Source organism: Agelaius tricolor, unplaced genomic scaffold (genome assembly GCF_023055355.1).
Source record: "Agelaius tricolor isolate 1412-34295 unplaced genomic scaffold, bAgeTri1.0.p SCAF_3, whole genome shotgun sequence".
Taxonomy (NCBI): Eukaryota; Metazoa; Chordata; class Aves; order Passeriformes; family Icteridae; genus Agelaius; species Agelaius tricolor.
Window position 1 is genome coordinate 69,004,742 of NW_027269263.1, and position 14,839 is coordinate 69,019,580.

Genomic DNA, 14,839 nt, shown 5'->3' on the forward strand with positions numbered 1-14,839 from the left:
TGAGGGAGGTTTTTACACCGTAAACATGAGGATAGCTGATTTGAAGCATTCCTGCATCCCTGAAACCCAGACATTTTGTCTCGTTTAAAAAACTCAAAGAGAAGGCACTTTCCCTCTGTTCAGTCCCACCTGGACACTGGGAATACCTGGTTCCCTGGAGGAACACAACTAGAAATGGTCAATTAAAGATGGTTAATTTTCATTTAATCGTTTAGCCCACTTGGTTGGAAGCTGGTGCCAGTAACTCCAAGATTTGATGCCCCTATGGACCATTCAGGAATTGGACTCAATGATCCTTGTGGATCCTTTCCAACTTGGAATATTCTGTAGTTTTGTGATTTTTTTTTTCAATGAATTCTTTTCATTTGAGGCACCCAAATCCCTCATCCTGCCTCAGTGGTATTGGACAAGAGCACAAAAAAAACCAAGAAAAGTCAAAATACAGGAATTTTTGTGGGATTGCTCAGGGAAAGAAGGCATGAAATTGGTCAGGCTGGAAATTCCTGACTAGCCGTACTTCTAATCCTTTTTTTATGGAGTTTGTGTCAATAAGGACATTTTACTCCATGCAGGAACCTTTCCATAGTGTTTTGGAGCTTCTTGACCATTTCAATCTGTAGAAGATTTCTTTCTTGGTCATTCCAAAGACATTTGAAATGGGAATTCTGTGGATTTTATTCCAGAAGTGCAAGAAAAGTGCTTCAATTTTCTGAATATTTTGGCTCCCCTTTTCCAAAACTATCTGCTGATTCCACCAGAACCATTCCAGCCAAGCTGATTTCCAGCTGTTATCCTTCAAAAGACGTCCCATACCCAGGGTTTTCCACTTTTGAGGAGTTCCCTTCACCCTCCACCCATGGAAGGAGATCCAGAGTCCAAACCTGTGGAATTAATCCAGACTCCCACCCTGTCTCTCCCTGTCTGCTCAGGCCATGCCATATCCTACGTGCTAAAGGAATTATTCCAGCCCTCCAGAGGGATGAGGCCGGGTTTTCCTCACGTCCTGGTGCTCGTGACCGATGGACAATCCCAGGATGACGTGGTGTCCCCTGCCAGAGCAGCCCATGCCATGGGTAGGAGCTCCCAGTTGGGTTTCCCTCAGTTCTCCATGGATTTCCAGGAGACTGATGTTGCCCTGTTCGATTTCCATGGCTCTCCATGAATTTCCAGGGGGTTGAGGTTACCCTGTTGTGTTTCCCTCAGTTCTCCATGAATTTCCAGGGGGTTGAGATTGCCCCATTTTGTTTCCATGGTTCCCCATGAATTTCCAGAGGGTTGAGATTGCCCCGTTGGGTTTCCCTCAGTTCTCTATGAATTTCCAGGAGTTTGGGGTTGCCCTGTTGGGTTTCCCTCAGTTCTCCATGAATTTCCAGGAGACTGATGTTGCTCTGCTCTATTTCCATGGTTCTCCATGAATTTCCAGGAGTTTGAGGTTACCCTGTTGTGTTTCCCTCAGTTCTCCATGAATTTCCAGGGGGTTGAGGTTGCCCAGTTGTGTTTTCCTCAGTTCTCCATGAATTTCCAGAGGGTTGAGGTTGCCCTATTCTATTTCCATGGTTCTCCATGAATTTCCAGGGGGTTGAGATTACCCTGTTGGGTTTCCCTCAGTTCTCCATGAATTTCCAGGGGTTTGAGGCTGCCCGGTTGGGTTTCGCTTGGCTCTTTGTGAATTTCCAGGAGGTTGATGTTGCCCCATTTTTTTTTCCATGGTTCTCCATGAATTTCCAGGGGGTTGAGATTACCCTGTTGTGTTTCCCTCAGTTCTCCATGAATTTCCAGGGGGTTGATGTTATCCCATTTTTTTCCCTTGGTTCTCCATGAATTTCCAGGGGGTTGAGGTTACCCTGTTGTGTTTTCCTCAGTTCTCTGTGACTTTCCAGGAGTTTGAGGCTGCCCCAAGTGTTTCCCTTGGTTCTCCATGAATTCCCAGGGGTTTGAGGTTGCCCAGTTGGGTTTCCCTCAGTTCTCTATGAAGTTCCAGGGGTTTGAGGCTGCCCCATTTTGTTTCCATGGTTCCCCATGAATTTCCAGAGGGTTGAGGTTGTCCAGTTGGGTTTCCCTTGGTTCTCCATGAATTTCCAGGGGGTTGAGGTCACCCTATTGTGTTTTCCTCAGTTCTCTGTGAATTTCCAGGAGTTTGAGGCTGCCCCAAGTGTTTCCCTTGGTTCTCCATGAATTTCCAGGGGGTTGAGGTCACCCTGTTGTGTTTTCCTCAGTTCTCTGTGAATTTCCAGGAGTTTGAGGCTGCCCAGTTGTGTTTCCCTTGGTTCTCCATGAACTTTCAGGGGGCTGAGGTTGCCCAGTTGGGTTTCCCTTGGTTCTCCATGGATTTCCAGGGGGTTGAGGGAGGTGCCCTGTGTGAGGAGTCACTTTGAGGGCACTCTTGGTTCCTTCCCTCCTTCATCCTTTCTCTTTTCTCTCCCCACCTTGGTTTGCTGTAACTCACACCCAGCTCCAGGTGACTTCTCCGTGGGCTCTACCTGATCCCACCAGAGGTTTTTAGCAGGAAGAGGTTTGGAAACTCTGATCCCAAGGATTGGGAGTGGTGGGATCCATGTCATTCCAGGGCTCCGTGTCATTGCTGTGGGGGTCTCGGGAGCTGACCCCGTGGAGCTCCACAGGATCTTGCTGCAGCAGAACCCCCAGAACGTTTTCTACGTCAGCACCTTCGACGACTTCCCCCAAATCCTCCAAGAGCTGATAGAAGCCATTTGTTCTGATCCTCAGCCTCCAGGAACCCAAATCCCACTGGGAAAGGTGAGTTCCTACTCCTGGGAGTAAATCCAGCTTGGGGTGGGTCAGGCACAAGGAAAATCTTCCCTGTGGGAAGTTTCAAAGCAGAATCAGAGCATGTTTAGGACACTGTGTCCCATCCTGACCTCACTGTCCTGCCCTAAAGAAACCTTTGAAATCCAGGGAGTGGAACTGGGGAAGGCAGGATAGAGCTGGGGATGTTTTGGTGGATAAAGCCACTGCAGAACACTTAGAAATATTAAAAATTCACATTTTAAATTCATAGGAATAGACTTTAAATGCCTGAGAATTCTCCAGGATGGTCACAACTTTGCTTTTCCCTTTTTGGTTTTTTTTTGCCTAAGCCAAGGAATATTTTAGTCTGTGTTTCCTGGTCGCTCTGGTTTATTTGCCATCTTTTGCTGGATATTAATTCCCTGATAATTTGTTTTTTTCTCTTTTCCATTGAAGATCTCCAGGGGCTCAGCTGCTCACAGGGGTTATGACCCCCACACTGCGAAGGGAGAGAAAGGGGAGCGGGTGAGTCACGGGATATTCTCAGTTGGAAGGGACCCACATGGATCATTGAGTACGGCTCTTAAGGGAATGGCCCCACAGCATGGTCCACTTGGATAATTAACATAATGGAATCATGGAATGGTTTGGCTTGGAAGGGACTTGAAAGATCATCCAGTTCCAACCTCCACACCTTCCCCTATCCCAGGTTGCTCTGTCCAGCCTGGTATTGGACGCTTCCAGGGGTGGGACAGCCATAGCTCCTCTAGGAATTCCATTCCAGGGCCTACCCACCCTCCCAGCCAGCATTTCCCTCCCAATATCCCAGCCATCCCTGCCCTCTGGCAGTAAATACAACCAAATTATGACCAAGGAAGAGTTTGAGCAAAGAATCACCCTCAGATCTTTCCAGTTGGTGTTTTGCTCCTCCTGCTCTCTGCTGGCTTTGAAAATCCAGGAAAGGGGACCTGCTCTGGGATTTGGGAATGCTCTCAAGTGTCAGGGTGCTGCCTGAAGCTGTTTGGGTTTGCAGGTCATGCCCCCCACGCTGGTCTTTTCCATGTTTTTAGGGTTTCCCTGGGAAGGACGGCATTCCTGGGCTGCCGGGCAGGCCGGGCCGGCCAGGCCCTCCAGGCCCCCCTGGAATCATGGTATGGATTGGTTCTACCAAACTTTTCCATAACAAGCTTTTCCAAAGGGCCATTCCAGAGAAAAGTGACCGGCATCCCCCTGTCCTGTTTTGCAGGGGCTCCCTGGCAGCCAAGGTGACGTTGTGAGTATTGGAATCCTGGGCTGGTTTGGGTGGGAAGGGACCTTAAAACTCATCCCATTCCATGGGCAGGGACACCTCCCACTACCCCAGGGTGCTCCAAGTCCTGTCCAGCCTGCCCTTGGAAACTGCCAGGGATCAGGACCCATGGTCTTGGGGCTGTTTTTCTCTTTAACGCTGCAGAATTTATTTTTAATTCCAGGGACCTCCGGGCTATCCAGGGCCCACGGGGCCGAAAGGAGACAGGGTGAGTTCCATTCCTGGATTTCACTGGGAAAATTTCATTTCTTTGTGTGTGACATGAAATGAAACGTGTGAAATGAAAATTAATTTCTTTGTTGTGACCTCTCTTTTCCAAGCATTTTCACCGAGATCTTTGGCGAATGTGAATTTTCAAGCTGTGTCTACTTAATCCTACACTGCCAGACTTCATCTTGGGGAGTTTCCCTCAGGAATTTTATGCCTTTATGGAGAAAAGTGCTCAATCATAATCCCAGGTTCTGGGCACAATTAATTAATTAGTTAATTGCAGGAGAAGGTGGGGTCATTCTGCTTTTCTGAGTTTCCATTATCAACAAACCTGGTTTAATCCATTTAGGACATTGAAATATTTCAATATTTACTGGGGGCTTCCTGCTGTTCTCCCAGTCTCCATTCCTCCTCTTTCCTTGCATTCCCCTGAGCTGTCTGTGCAGATGAAGATCAGGAACGGATTCTGCTGAAAGCCAACTTCCATTTTTTCCTTGGGATTCATTTTTTTCCCATGCCAGCAAACAAAACTCAGGTCATGGCCATGCAGTTTTGGGTACCAGGTGCTTTGGGTTGATGGCATTGCCCCTATTACACCCAGTCTGCTCCTGGATCTCCCAAGGTGCCTTTATCCACAGGGAGAGCCAGGCTATGTCCTGGGAGGCGTGGAGGTGATTCCTGGCCGGAATGGGCAGCCTGGCCCCCCTGTGAGTATCAAACCCCAGGTGTGGGGGAGCCTTCAGCTTCCCAAGGGCTGGGAGAGATCCCAAATCCCTCTCTCTCCTGTTTTTCCTTGTTGCAGGGACAGAAGGGGCAGCCGGGGGTTCCTGGGGTTCCAGGACCACCAGGTTCTCCAGGGCCACCAGGAATCTCCATCAAGGTGAGTCTGCAGCACAGTTCTGGGATGTGCCACTGATGGGTTGAGAATCTGACCTAGAGCAGAGGCTGGGCAGAGTCCCAGAATAAAGCAGGGATTCATTCAAGGCATCTCCTCCATGGATGCACCTTGGGCAGCACCAGAGCCCAGCCAGGGCTGCACCCAAGATGAACCAAAATGGCCCCAAAATGCACCAGCGCTCCCGGGGTCTCTCCCTGGGATCAGTTCTGCTCCATTTGCATCTTGCAGTTCATTGTCCCATTCCAGCCTTGGCCCCTGCAGTCCCACCCTGCTTGTTTTTCTCTCTCCAGCCCACGGGGTTTGTGCTCCTGGGCTGAGATTTGGGTCATTTGTCCTTGGTGCCCAGCTGGAGCAGGAATTGTTTTGTCTCCCTGCTCTGTGCAGAGAGTTCTGTGTTGGGAAGGATGAAAGTTTGACAAGAAGGTCTCACAGAGATGTGTGCTTGGCAGAAAGATTTTTAAATGTAGAGTCTGATGAAGGAATAGAGATGAAGGCAAGTTTTGATATAGAAGAAAAGAATTGCTGAGCCAGTCTTACTGGATAACCAAGGAGGCAAAGGCTGTGTTAGTTAGAAGGGGTTTTATGGCTTAGAGCAAAGGACAAACCCACCCCAAACAAGAAGATGTTTTTACCAAGCACAAAGAGAGCACAGGCAAACAAGGCAGCAAATGGTGCAAGTAGAAAAAAAGGTCTCAGAATTTTCCATTGCAAGAAAACTGAAAAACAACTTCTAGCTTAAACTGTAATGTACTAACTTTGAGTGATTGGAGAACAGTGACATGAATATGGTAATTACAGTAGTTATGACAGGCCATAGATAACAGTTCAGGTATAGATGGGTTCTACTGCATGAAGATGCTCAGCAAAGAAAAGTCTATAATGCACTGTAACCAAAACCAAAGGGTCTGCAGGGCTGCCTGCAGCTGGAGCTGACAGCTGTGGGCACAGCTCTGTCACCCACAGCCCTGGGCTGCTGTGACACCTTGGATACAATAAACTGCATTTTGGATACAATAAACTGCATTTTGAAGAGCTGCCTTGAGTCGTGCATATCTCATTCAGGCTCTTACAGCTCACCATCCCATAATATGAAGCTCAGACCTACACACTAAAGCAGCACAGAATGTGAAAAATAGAAAAGCCAAACCCTGAGTTACCAGCACAGGGAAAGGAGACCCAACACCCAATATTGAGGTGGAGGTGTCTGGAGACCTCTCCTAAAGCTCTGCCTTCTGCTGGGAGTGGGAATTTTGCTCTCTTGGATTGTCAGACTGCAGGATTTTTTTTTTCTGGGATGAAGTTTGGTGAGGAGCTCCTAAATGCCCATCCCACGGGAATTCTCCTTGTCCTTTGTGTTTCAGGGTGAACCAGGGGACTCAGGAATCAGGGTGAGTACCTGAGGTCAGCTTTCACTTTGGGACGAAAAGCCTTTTTTCCATCATTATTTCCAAGCTGCCCAGGAAATCCTGGCTTCCAAACTTCCCAAAATTCCGTGGAGATCCATGAAGGGGTCACGGAGTGGGAATTTGCTGTGCTTGATGCAGGGTCCCCGTGGCAGGAGTGGCCTCAAAGGTGACAGAGGAGACACAGGAGAGCCGGTGAGTGGTCCCAGGAAATCAGGGAAACACTGGGGCAGGTCCAGAGGAGGGGAAAATGTGGATCAAGAACAAATGGCCCCAACTGGCAGCAGATCCAAAACCAGGGAGAAGGTGGCTTTTTCCAGAAATCATCCCACAAGGAGGTTTGGGGTGTGGGAAGTTTGAGTTCAAGGGGAGATACGAGAAGAAATCCATGGGGAGGATTACTGGGAATACAAGACGCCAGGATTGGTTTGGGAATTCCCTGTGTTGCAAATGGCTCCATCTGAGGGATAGCACTCATGTGCTGTTCTTCCATCCTTCCTGGATCTGTTTTTGGTTGTTTTTGATATATTGGAGAGCCATATCCGATATCCCAGCCCCTTTCCATGGGTCTGGATTCAGAATTCCAGACCAACGTGGGCTCCCAGCCTCTGTCTCCCATTGTTTCCCCTCCCTGAGTAAAGCCAGGGATTCACAACTCATTTGTGAGGGAAAAGGAAATTTGGGAATGCACAGGCAGCTCTGTAATTCCTCACTTTTAAAGGAACTGCTCAGAGGGACAGATCAGGATAAATATTTCTCCACAGAATTAAAAATAAACCTCACCAGTTTGGAGGGAAAAAAAGAGATTTGATGATGTTCCTTCCTTTCCAGGGAAAGCCTGGTTTGCCAGGCCCTGTGGGGCTCCATGGGGCTCCTGGACTGCCTGGACCTCAGGGAGAAAAGGTTGGATATTTCCTGAATCCCTCAGCCAGGGGGGAAGTGACAGGAAGAGCAGGGCAGACCTGTGGGGAGGCATTTTGGGATGTCCCAACATACCCGGAAATTTCTCTGCTCAGAGCCAAACGTTTCTAGAGGAAATTTCTCCCCTCCTGTTTTGCTAAGAAAGACTCTGGAGCAGAAATCTGGGAAGGAGGGGTGCTCTGGGATCAGCATTCCTGAGGATTCTGTGCTTTCCTTGCAGGGAGTGGCAGGAGTTGGCATTCCTGGCGCTGCTGGCACGAAGGGGGAAGAAGGAGAGCAGGTGGGTTGGGAACCTTGCAGTGAGGTTTGCACTAAAATCCTCTCAGAGCGTTCAGTGTCTCCAAAGTCTCCTCCAGTTTTAAGGTTTTCCTTGGAATCCCATGGTTCCTCATTGGAAAGGGTGAGAAAATTGATGATTTTGGGGTTTAAAATCTGCGTTTTCACTGTTTCCTCTGCTGTTTTCAGGGAATGATGGGACCTCCAGGAGCACCAGGACCAAAGGTGGGTGCTGAAATCCCGAGCCCGAGTTCCCTGGAATTCAGGTTCCAAGGAAATTTTCTGCCCCTAACCAGCATCATAATTAATCATCATAATAATTCCTGTGGGAACCATTGGGATCATGGAATGGTTTGGGTTGGAAGTGACCTTCCAAGGCCACCTGGTCCAAACCCTCTGGACTGAGCAGGGACATCTTTAACCACACCAGCCTGACCTGGAGCCTTCCAGGCTCAAAAGCAAAGAAAGGGAATAATTTTCCACTCCCTGCACTCTGGAATTCCTTGCTGCCAAGGAGAGGCGTGGAATGGCAGCAAGGTGGGATATTTTCAATAATAAATGGCACTTTTGTGGCCAGGGAGACTCCAGAGTCCCAGGCTGGAAGAGCTGTCCCGTAATTAATGGAAAATTGGGTTGAAGAGCTCCATCTTTCCCTCCCTCCCTCTGGATGGCAGCAGGAGCCAAAAATGTTGGATCTGATTTCATTCTGGTGGAAAAATTCCCTTCTGATTTCTTCCAGGGAATTCCAGGACCTCCAGGGCAGAAGGGAGACCAGGTGAGTGGAACAGTAAGAGAACATTTGAGCAGCTCAGGCGCAATTATCCTGTTTTTCCCAGCTTGTTCCCTGTGGGATCCAGCAAGGATATCCTTGATCTCCTCTCTCCCCTCTCCTTGGCCCTTGTGCTTCTGAGATGACTTTTGGGCACTTTCAAGGAATAAATGGTGGGAAAGGGATGAGGAAAAAGTTTTCCCTGCCTCACATTTCTCATTCCATTGGCCACCATTCCTTCCTCTTGCCTTGCAGGGAAATCCAGGATTTCCAGGTGCTCCAGCCTTGGAGGTAACTTGGAGTGGTTGAGAGCCCTTGTTGTCCTTCAGCTGTGCAGCTTCAATCCCAAAATTCCAGGATTCCAAGAGCTGTGTCCCACCGAACCGTGGGAAGAACACCCAGACCTTTTCCCTGACCCTCCTGCCAAATTTGTCCTCTTCTCCCTTTGCTCCACTTCCCGTATTCCCAATATCCCCATTGTCCCCTCAAAGGAGCTCCACTGCTCTCCAGGAAACATAAGGATGAGAATTCCCGGCACTGAATCCGTGTGCTCCAGGCCTGTCCCTGCCCAAGATCCTCATCCACAGGGATGAGCCCTGCTGGACACCCAAAGCCCTCCATGTCCCCCCAAATTCCAGCTTTAAGGATAAAACCTCTGGGGTGGCCACCTCTGTGTCCCATAAAATTTCTTATCACATAATAATTTTTATATATATAATAATTTATGTATAGTGTTATTCTTTTTATCCCATAAAATTCCTTGCTTTGGAAAAGGTATCATGACAAGGAGATTTTAAAATTAAATTAAATTAAATTTTTTAAACAGAAGATTTCTGTGATTTCTTCTTCTCCTCAGATTTTGGGACCTCCAGGCATGAAGGGTGTCAGGGTAAGACTGACATTTAATTAATTAATTAATTAATTAGCACTGCTTGGAAAGACAAGATCTATTCCTGGAAAAGCAGAGGTTGTTCCATGATTCCTGAATTCCATCTCCCTTGTGATGGACAGGAGAGGAGAGCTTGGAAAAGCCTTGTCCTGGGGATATTTCTCTTGCTTTTATTCACATTTGGTACCTGGTATTCCCATTCTAGCCTTAGTCCAGGGGGAAAATTTGGGATTTCAGAAGGGAGACATCACTCAAGTGCAGATCCAGCCCAATCCCAGAAGATACTTCCAGCTGTTCCCTGGCTGAATTATCCATATTTTCCAGCTGCTTTAGAGAATTCCAATCACTTTCTCAGTGACTTTGAGGTGGAACATGACCTGGAATATTTTAAATGGAATTTTTAAACTTTTTTTCTTTTTTTCAGTCTTGCTCTCTCACTGCCATCCTGCCAAGAACCTTCTCTCTGTGAGAAGGATTTAGTGCAGGACTGGTTCCCTGTGGCTTTTCCATGGAAATTCCCTACAGTGCTTCAGACCTCCCTCCTTCCACAGGCACCATGAATTTTGACTTTTTTGCTGGGATTTGACGTTGTCATTACCTCCTTTTATTTGTCTTAATTGCCCAGACCGCCTAACCTCAGCTGGCACAAATCCCTCTTTTCTTTTAGGCTGAGCTTAAGTGGTGTCCTAGGAATTTTGCTGTAGCCTTGTGATGGAATGTGGCCTGGAATATCTGATTTTTTTATTATTATTCGTGATATTTCACTGACAACCTGCAGAGAAATGACAGGCGTTCATTTTATTCACTTTAAACCAGTAAAAATGCATTTATGGCGCTATGTAGCGTGGCAACAACTGTGATGAATTTTGGATGGCAGAAGGCAGGTTGGAAAAAATGGAAAAAATTCCTTATAAATCTAGGATGGATGGATGGATGGATTTGGCAAAGGAATTTTTTCCAGGGTGCATTAAAAGTGCAGAATGCAGCCCTAAGGAGTCATGGGAGCAGGGCTTGGCTTCCTGCAGGATATTCCTGGTTTCAGATGTGCCTTTTATTCCCAGGGAGATCCCGGACCAGCTGGACCACGAGGAGACAAAGGAATGCCAGGAGAAAAAGGGGAGAAGGTGATGACTCGCACTTCCTTCAGGGATAAAAGGATTTATTTTGTTTGTGGCCACCAACGAAACTCTGAGGGAGATGGAATTCCATCCATCCAGGAATCCAGGCGAAGATTTCCATGTGTAGAGAAATCCAAAGCTCCTGGAAAGGAAATCAGGGAGGGAGTAAATGCTCAGCTCCTTGATTATCCATGGGGGTGGAAATATCTTGGATCTGCTCTGCCTTTTTCTGAGCTGGGGAGGTTTCTCCTGAGCTTGGAAGAGCTGCCTTGGCAGGACCCTGAATCCCTTTGTTTTTTCAGGGAAGTCCAGGATTTGGAATTCCTGGCCAGCCTGGGCTGAAGGGAGACGTCGGTGACAGGGTGAGTGGGACAGTGGGGTGGGTGTGGAATGAGAAGAAGGGCCCAGGGCACAAACCAGGAGGTTTGGGGACAAAATCTCTCTGCCACCTCCATGGATTTGTTGGCCCTGAGGAGACGAACACTGGGGAGGTGACAAGGAACCAGGCTGGTGACCCTGTGGAGGCCTGGGGTGATGGGGTCAGGTGCAAAAATGGGATCCCCCAAAATGTGGAGGATTCCTCATGACTGGAGGAAAACACGGATGGTCAACACTCAACCGGTGGCTCTGTGGACAGAATCCAAGGAAGTCCCATTTCCAATTATTTCCCCTCCTGAAAGTCACCTTGATCTTCATCTTCCTGACTTTTGTGTCTAGGAAGGTCTTGGTGGCTCCCGCGATGACTCCAGGGATGTCCAGGAAGGGTTGGGTTGATCCTTGCTGTTCCCTTCTCCAGGGACATCACAGTCCCCTTCATTTTAATCCAGCAAAAACTGGCAAATCCCAATGTGGTGGTGTTCACAGGGGTGCCAGGGCGAGAGAAGAGATGGGAATCTTGACTCCATGTTTCAGAAGGCTGATTTATTGTTTTATGATAGATATTATATTAAAATGATACTAAAAGAACAGAAGAAAGGATTTCATCAGAAGGCTTGAAAGGAATAGAAAGGAATGGAATGATAAAATCTTGTGACTGACCAGAGAGTCCGAGCCAGCTGACTGTGATTGGCCATCAATTAGAAACAACCACATGAGCCCAATCCCAGATGCACCTGTTGCATTCCACAGCAGCAGATAACCATTGGTTACATTTTGTTCCTGAGGCTTCTCAGCTTCTCAGGAGAAAACATCCTAAGGAAAGGATTTTTCAGAAAATATCATGGCTACATCCCAATATTATGGATGAGTATCTTTGGAAGAGGGGTGGGAAGCTCAAAATATTGATAGTTTCAAAGTGGGGGAGACAGGAGACACCTCTGGACAGGGTGCACTGGGCACAGTGTCCCACAGTCTCTCGTGGGACATTCTCTGTTCTCCCCTTCTCTGATTTCACCTGGAATTATCTCACCTGTGTCATTCCTTCTGTGTTTCTGCAGGGAAATGTGGGATTGTCTGGGAAGCCAGGTCAGAAGGTGAGTCCATGGAAAGCTTTGTTCCCTGTGAGGGTGGGGAGGCCCTGGCACAGAATTCCCAGAGCAGCTGGGGCTGCCCCTGGATCCCTGGAATGTCCAAGGCCAGGTTGGACACTGGGGTTTGGAGCACCCAGGGATAATGGAATGTGTCCCTGTCCATGGATGGGGGTGGAACCAAGTGTTCTCAGAGGTCTCCTTCCACCATCTCTGATCAGGCCTTAAAAAACTCCTGCTAATCCTCACCTGCAGGACTTTTCCCAGGAAAAGTTGAAAACCAGTCAAGAATTTTCTGGAAAAGGTCCCACCTGTGGAATTTGTTCAGTGAGTGTCTCACTGTGGGCGTTCCTCAAGCAGGGATCTCCCCAGACTTGGCTGGAGGAGGGTTTGGATTTGGGGATTGTTCCATGGATCAGTGAATGGAATATTTAGACCAGATCAGCTTCCAGGGCATGGAAAAATGGGACTTCACAAAATGGGATGCAGCCAGGCCAGGAGGTGTTAATGAGATGTGTTAATGAGGTGGCAAAGTGGAGGCAAGGAAAGGTGTTTGCATTCGGAGAAGGCCTGGAGAGGTGGTGTCACAAATTCCCCAGATTTCGTGGAATATTCTGAGTTGGGAGGGACCCACAAGGATCATCCAATCCAGCTCTTAAGGAAATGGGATCAAATCCACGACCTTGTGGGACAAACATCAAACAGAGCAGATGAGCACCCATGAGAGCTCTCCCATCCATGTGAGCTCAGCTGATTGAAATGGGAATAAAAATCAAAACATGGCATGGGAACCGATCCTGTGTCCTAAACTGGATCCATCTCGACTCTCTGCTAATCTGAGCTGCTCCTGGAGGTGGAGAACCTCAACAGATTCTGTCCTGAGTGAATTCCAGGATGACTGTGGAGTCTGGATAGATGAGGTTAGAGCTGGATGCTTTCCAGCCTGATAACCCTATAAAAATAATAATGCTACCATTAAATAAACTGAAATGCTATAACCATATATTATTAAATAAATCAAAATAAAATAAATATTAAGAGTAAAAATCCTACAAAAATAATAATACTATAATTCAATGAACTGAAATGCTATAACCATATATTATTAAATAAATCAAAATAAAATAAATATTAACAGTAAAAATCCTATAAAAATAATAGTACTGTAATTAAACTGAAATGCTATAAGCATATATTATTAAATAAATCAAAATAAAATAAATATTAACTGTAAAAATCCTATAAAAATAATAGTACTGTAATTAAATAAACTGAAGTGCTATAAGCATATATTATTAAATAAATCAAAATAAAATAAATATTAACAGTAAAAATCCTACAAAAATAATAATACTGTAATTCAATGAACTGAAATGCTATAAGCATATATTATTAAATAAATCAAAATGAAATAAATATTAACTGTAAAAATCCTATAAAAATAATAGTACTGTAATTAAATAAACTGAAATGCTATAACCATATATTATTAAATAAATCAAAATAAAATAAATATTAATACTAGAAATCCTACAATCCCAGCTCTTCCTAGCACAGGGTAAATGCTCTGAGCTCAAACTCCATCCAGGATTGTGGAAGCAACTCCGTGACCATGGATGTGCTGCTGGAATCTGCCCCTCAGTGTCTGAGGGCTGTGGGATGCAGGACAGCAATGTGACAAGTCTTGTTTCCTTCAGGGGGAGAGAGGTGAACCAGGATTCCCTGGAAAACCAGGAGAGGCCGGGCTGAGAGGAAAAGATGTGAGTAAAAGCAGGATCCAGGGGGATGGTGGAGCTGCTGATCCCTCGGGACCAACCAACAATCCCAGCTCTGAAATGACAAACAAGGGACAACTTTTATTCCCTGTTATTCAACATCGGTGCCCAGAGCAGCTGGGGCTGCCCCTGCATCCCTGGAAGTGTCCAAGGAAAGGTTGGACAGGGCTTGGAGCAGCCTGGGACAGTGGGAGGTGTCCCTGCCATGGCAGGGGTGGCACTGGGTGGAATTTAAGGTCCCTTCCAACCCAAACCATGCTGGGATTCTTTGATGAGGATTTCTGTCACCGAGTCACATCTGCTTGATGTGGATTTAGCTCAAGTGCAGCCACAGCAGCCCTGAGGGGTCACTTCTGGTTCTGAGCCGCAGATGATCGCAACTTGGAAAGGATCCATCAAAATCATGGAGCCCAGCTCCCCACAGAACTGCCCAAATAATTCCCTTTTATGGCCAAACAAGGTGGGCCCTCACAAAAATATCAGAACAAGCTCCTAGAAATTTCTCCTGATCCCAGTGAAGAGCTTCCCTCAGCTCTGAGGGCTGGGTTAGTCTCTGGAAATGGAATAGAAACCCTATTACAAGTTCCCTCTTGGGAGCAAACAAGGTGGGCCCTCACAAAAACGAGGTGGACCCTCACAAAAACGAGGTGGGCCCTCACAAAAGAACATGGACTCAAAATCAAGATGGGCCCCTCACAAAATCAAGATGGGCCCCTCACAAAATCAAGATGGGCCCCTCACAAAATCAAGATGGGCCCCTCACAAAATCAAGATGGGCCCTGACAAAATCAAGATGGCCCCTTACAAAAATCAAGATGGGCCCTCACAAAATCAAGATGGGCCCTTACAAAAACAAGATGGGCCTTCACAAAAACAAAGTGACCCCTCGCAAAAGAAGATGGGCCCTTACAAAAAACAAGGTGGGCCCTCACATAAACAAGATGGCCCCTCAGAAAAACAAGGTCAGCTCTCTCAAAATCAAGATGGGCCCTCACAAAATCAAGATGGGCCCTTACAAAAACAAGGTGACCCCTCACCAAAGAAGATGGCCCCTCAC

General features: G+C 47.0%; 1 protein-coding gene across 2 annotated transcripts in view; it reads left to right on the forward strand.

The window, feature by feature from the left end:
• The window catches only part of LOC139588599 (collagen alpha-1(VII) chain-like), a 123,204-nt gene that overhangs the window by 42,193 nt on the left and 66,172 nt on the right, over window positions 1-14,839 (forward strand). For both annotated transcript variants that reach the window (XM_071424199.1, XM_071424201.1), the window contains 20 exons: window positions 930-1,073; window positions 2,567-2,757; window positions 3,205-3,273; window positions 3,819-3,899; window positions 3,995-4,021; window positions 4,221-4,265; window positions 4,906-4,974; window positions 5,070-5,147; window positions 6,527-6,553; window positions 6,710-6,763; window positions 7,400-7,471; window positions 7,710-7,769; window positions 7,955-7,990; window positions 8,505-8,540; window positions 8,790-8,825; window positions 9,391-9,423; window positions 10,485-10,547; window positions 10,844-10,903; window positions 11,978-12,013; window positions 13,705-13,767. In XM_071424199.1, the coding sequence (XP_071280300.1) occupies window positions 930-1,073; window positions 2,567-2,757; window positions 3,205-3,273; window positions 3,819-3,899; window positions 3,995-4,021; window positions 4,221-4,265; window positions 4,906-4,974; window positions 5,070-5,147; window positions 6,527-6,553; window positions 6,710-6,763; window positions 7,400-7,471; window positions 7,710-7,769; window positions 7,955-7,990; window positions 8,505-8,540; window positions 8,790-8,825; window positions 9,391-9,423; window positions 10,485-10,547; window positions 10,844-10,903; window positions 11,978-12,013; window positions 13,705-13,767 (1,280 nt within the window). The remainder of the gene's footprint in view (window positions 1-929; window positions 1,074-2,566; window positions 2,758-3,204; window positions 3,274-3,818; window positions 3,900-3,994; window positions 4,022-4,220; window positions 4,266-4,905; window positions 4,975-5,069; window positions 5,148-6,526; window positions 6,554-6,709; window positions 6,764-7,399; window positions 7,472-7,709; window positions 7,770-7,954; window positions 7,991-8,504; window positions 8,541-8,789; window positions 8,826-9,390; window positions 9,424-10,484; window positions 10,548-10,843; window positions 10,904-11,977; window positions 12,014-13,704; window positions 13,768-14,839) is intronic.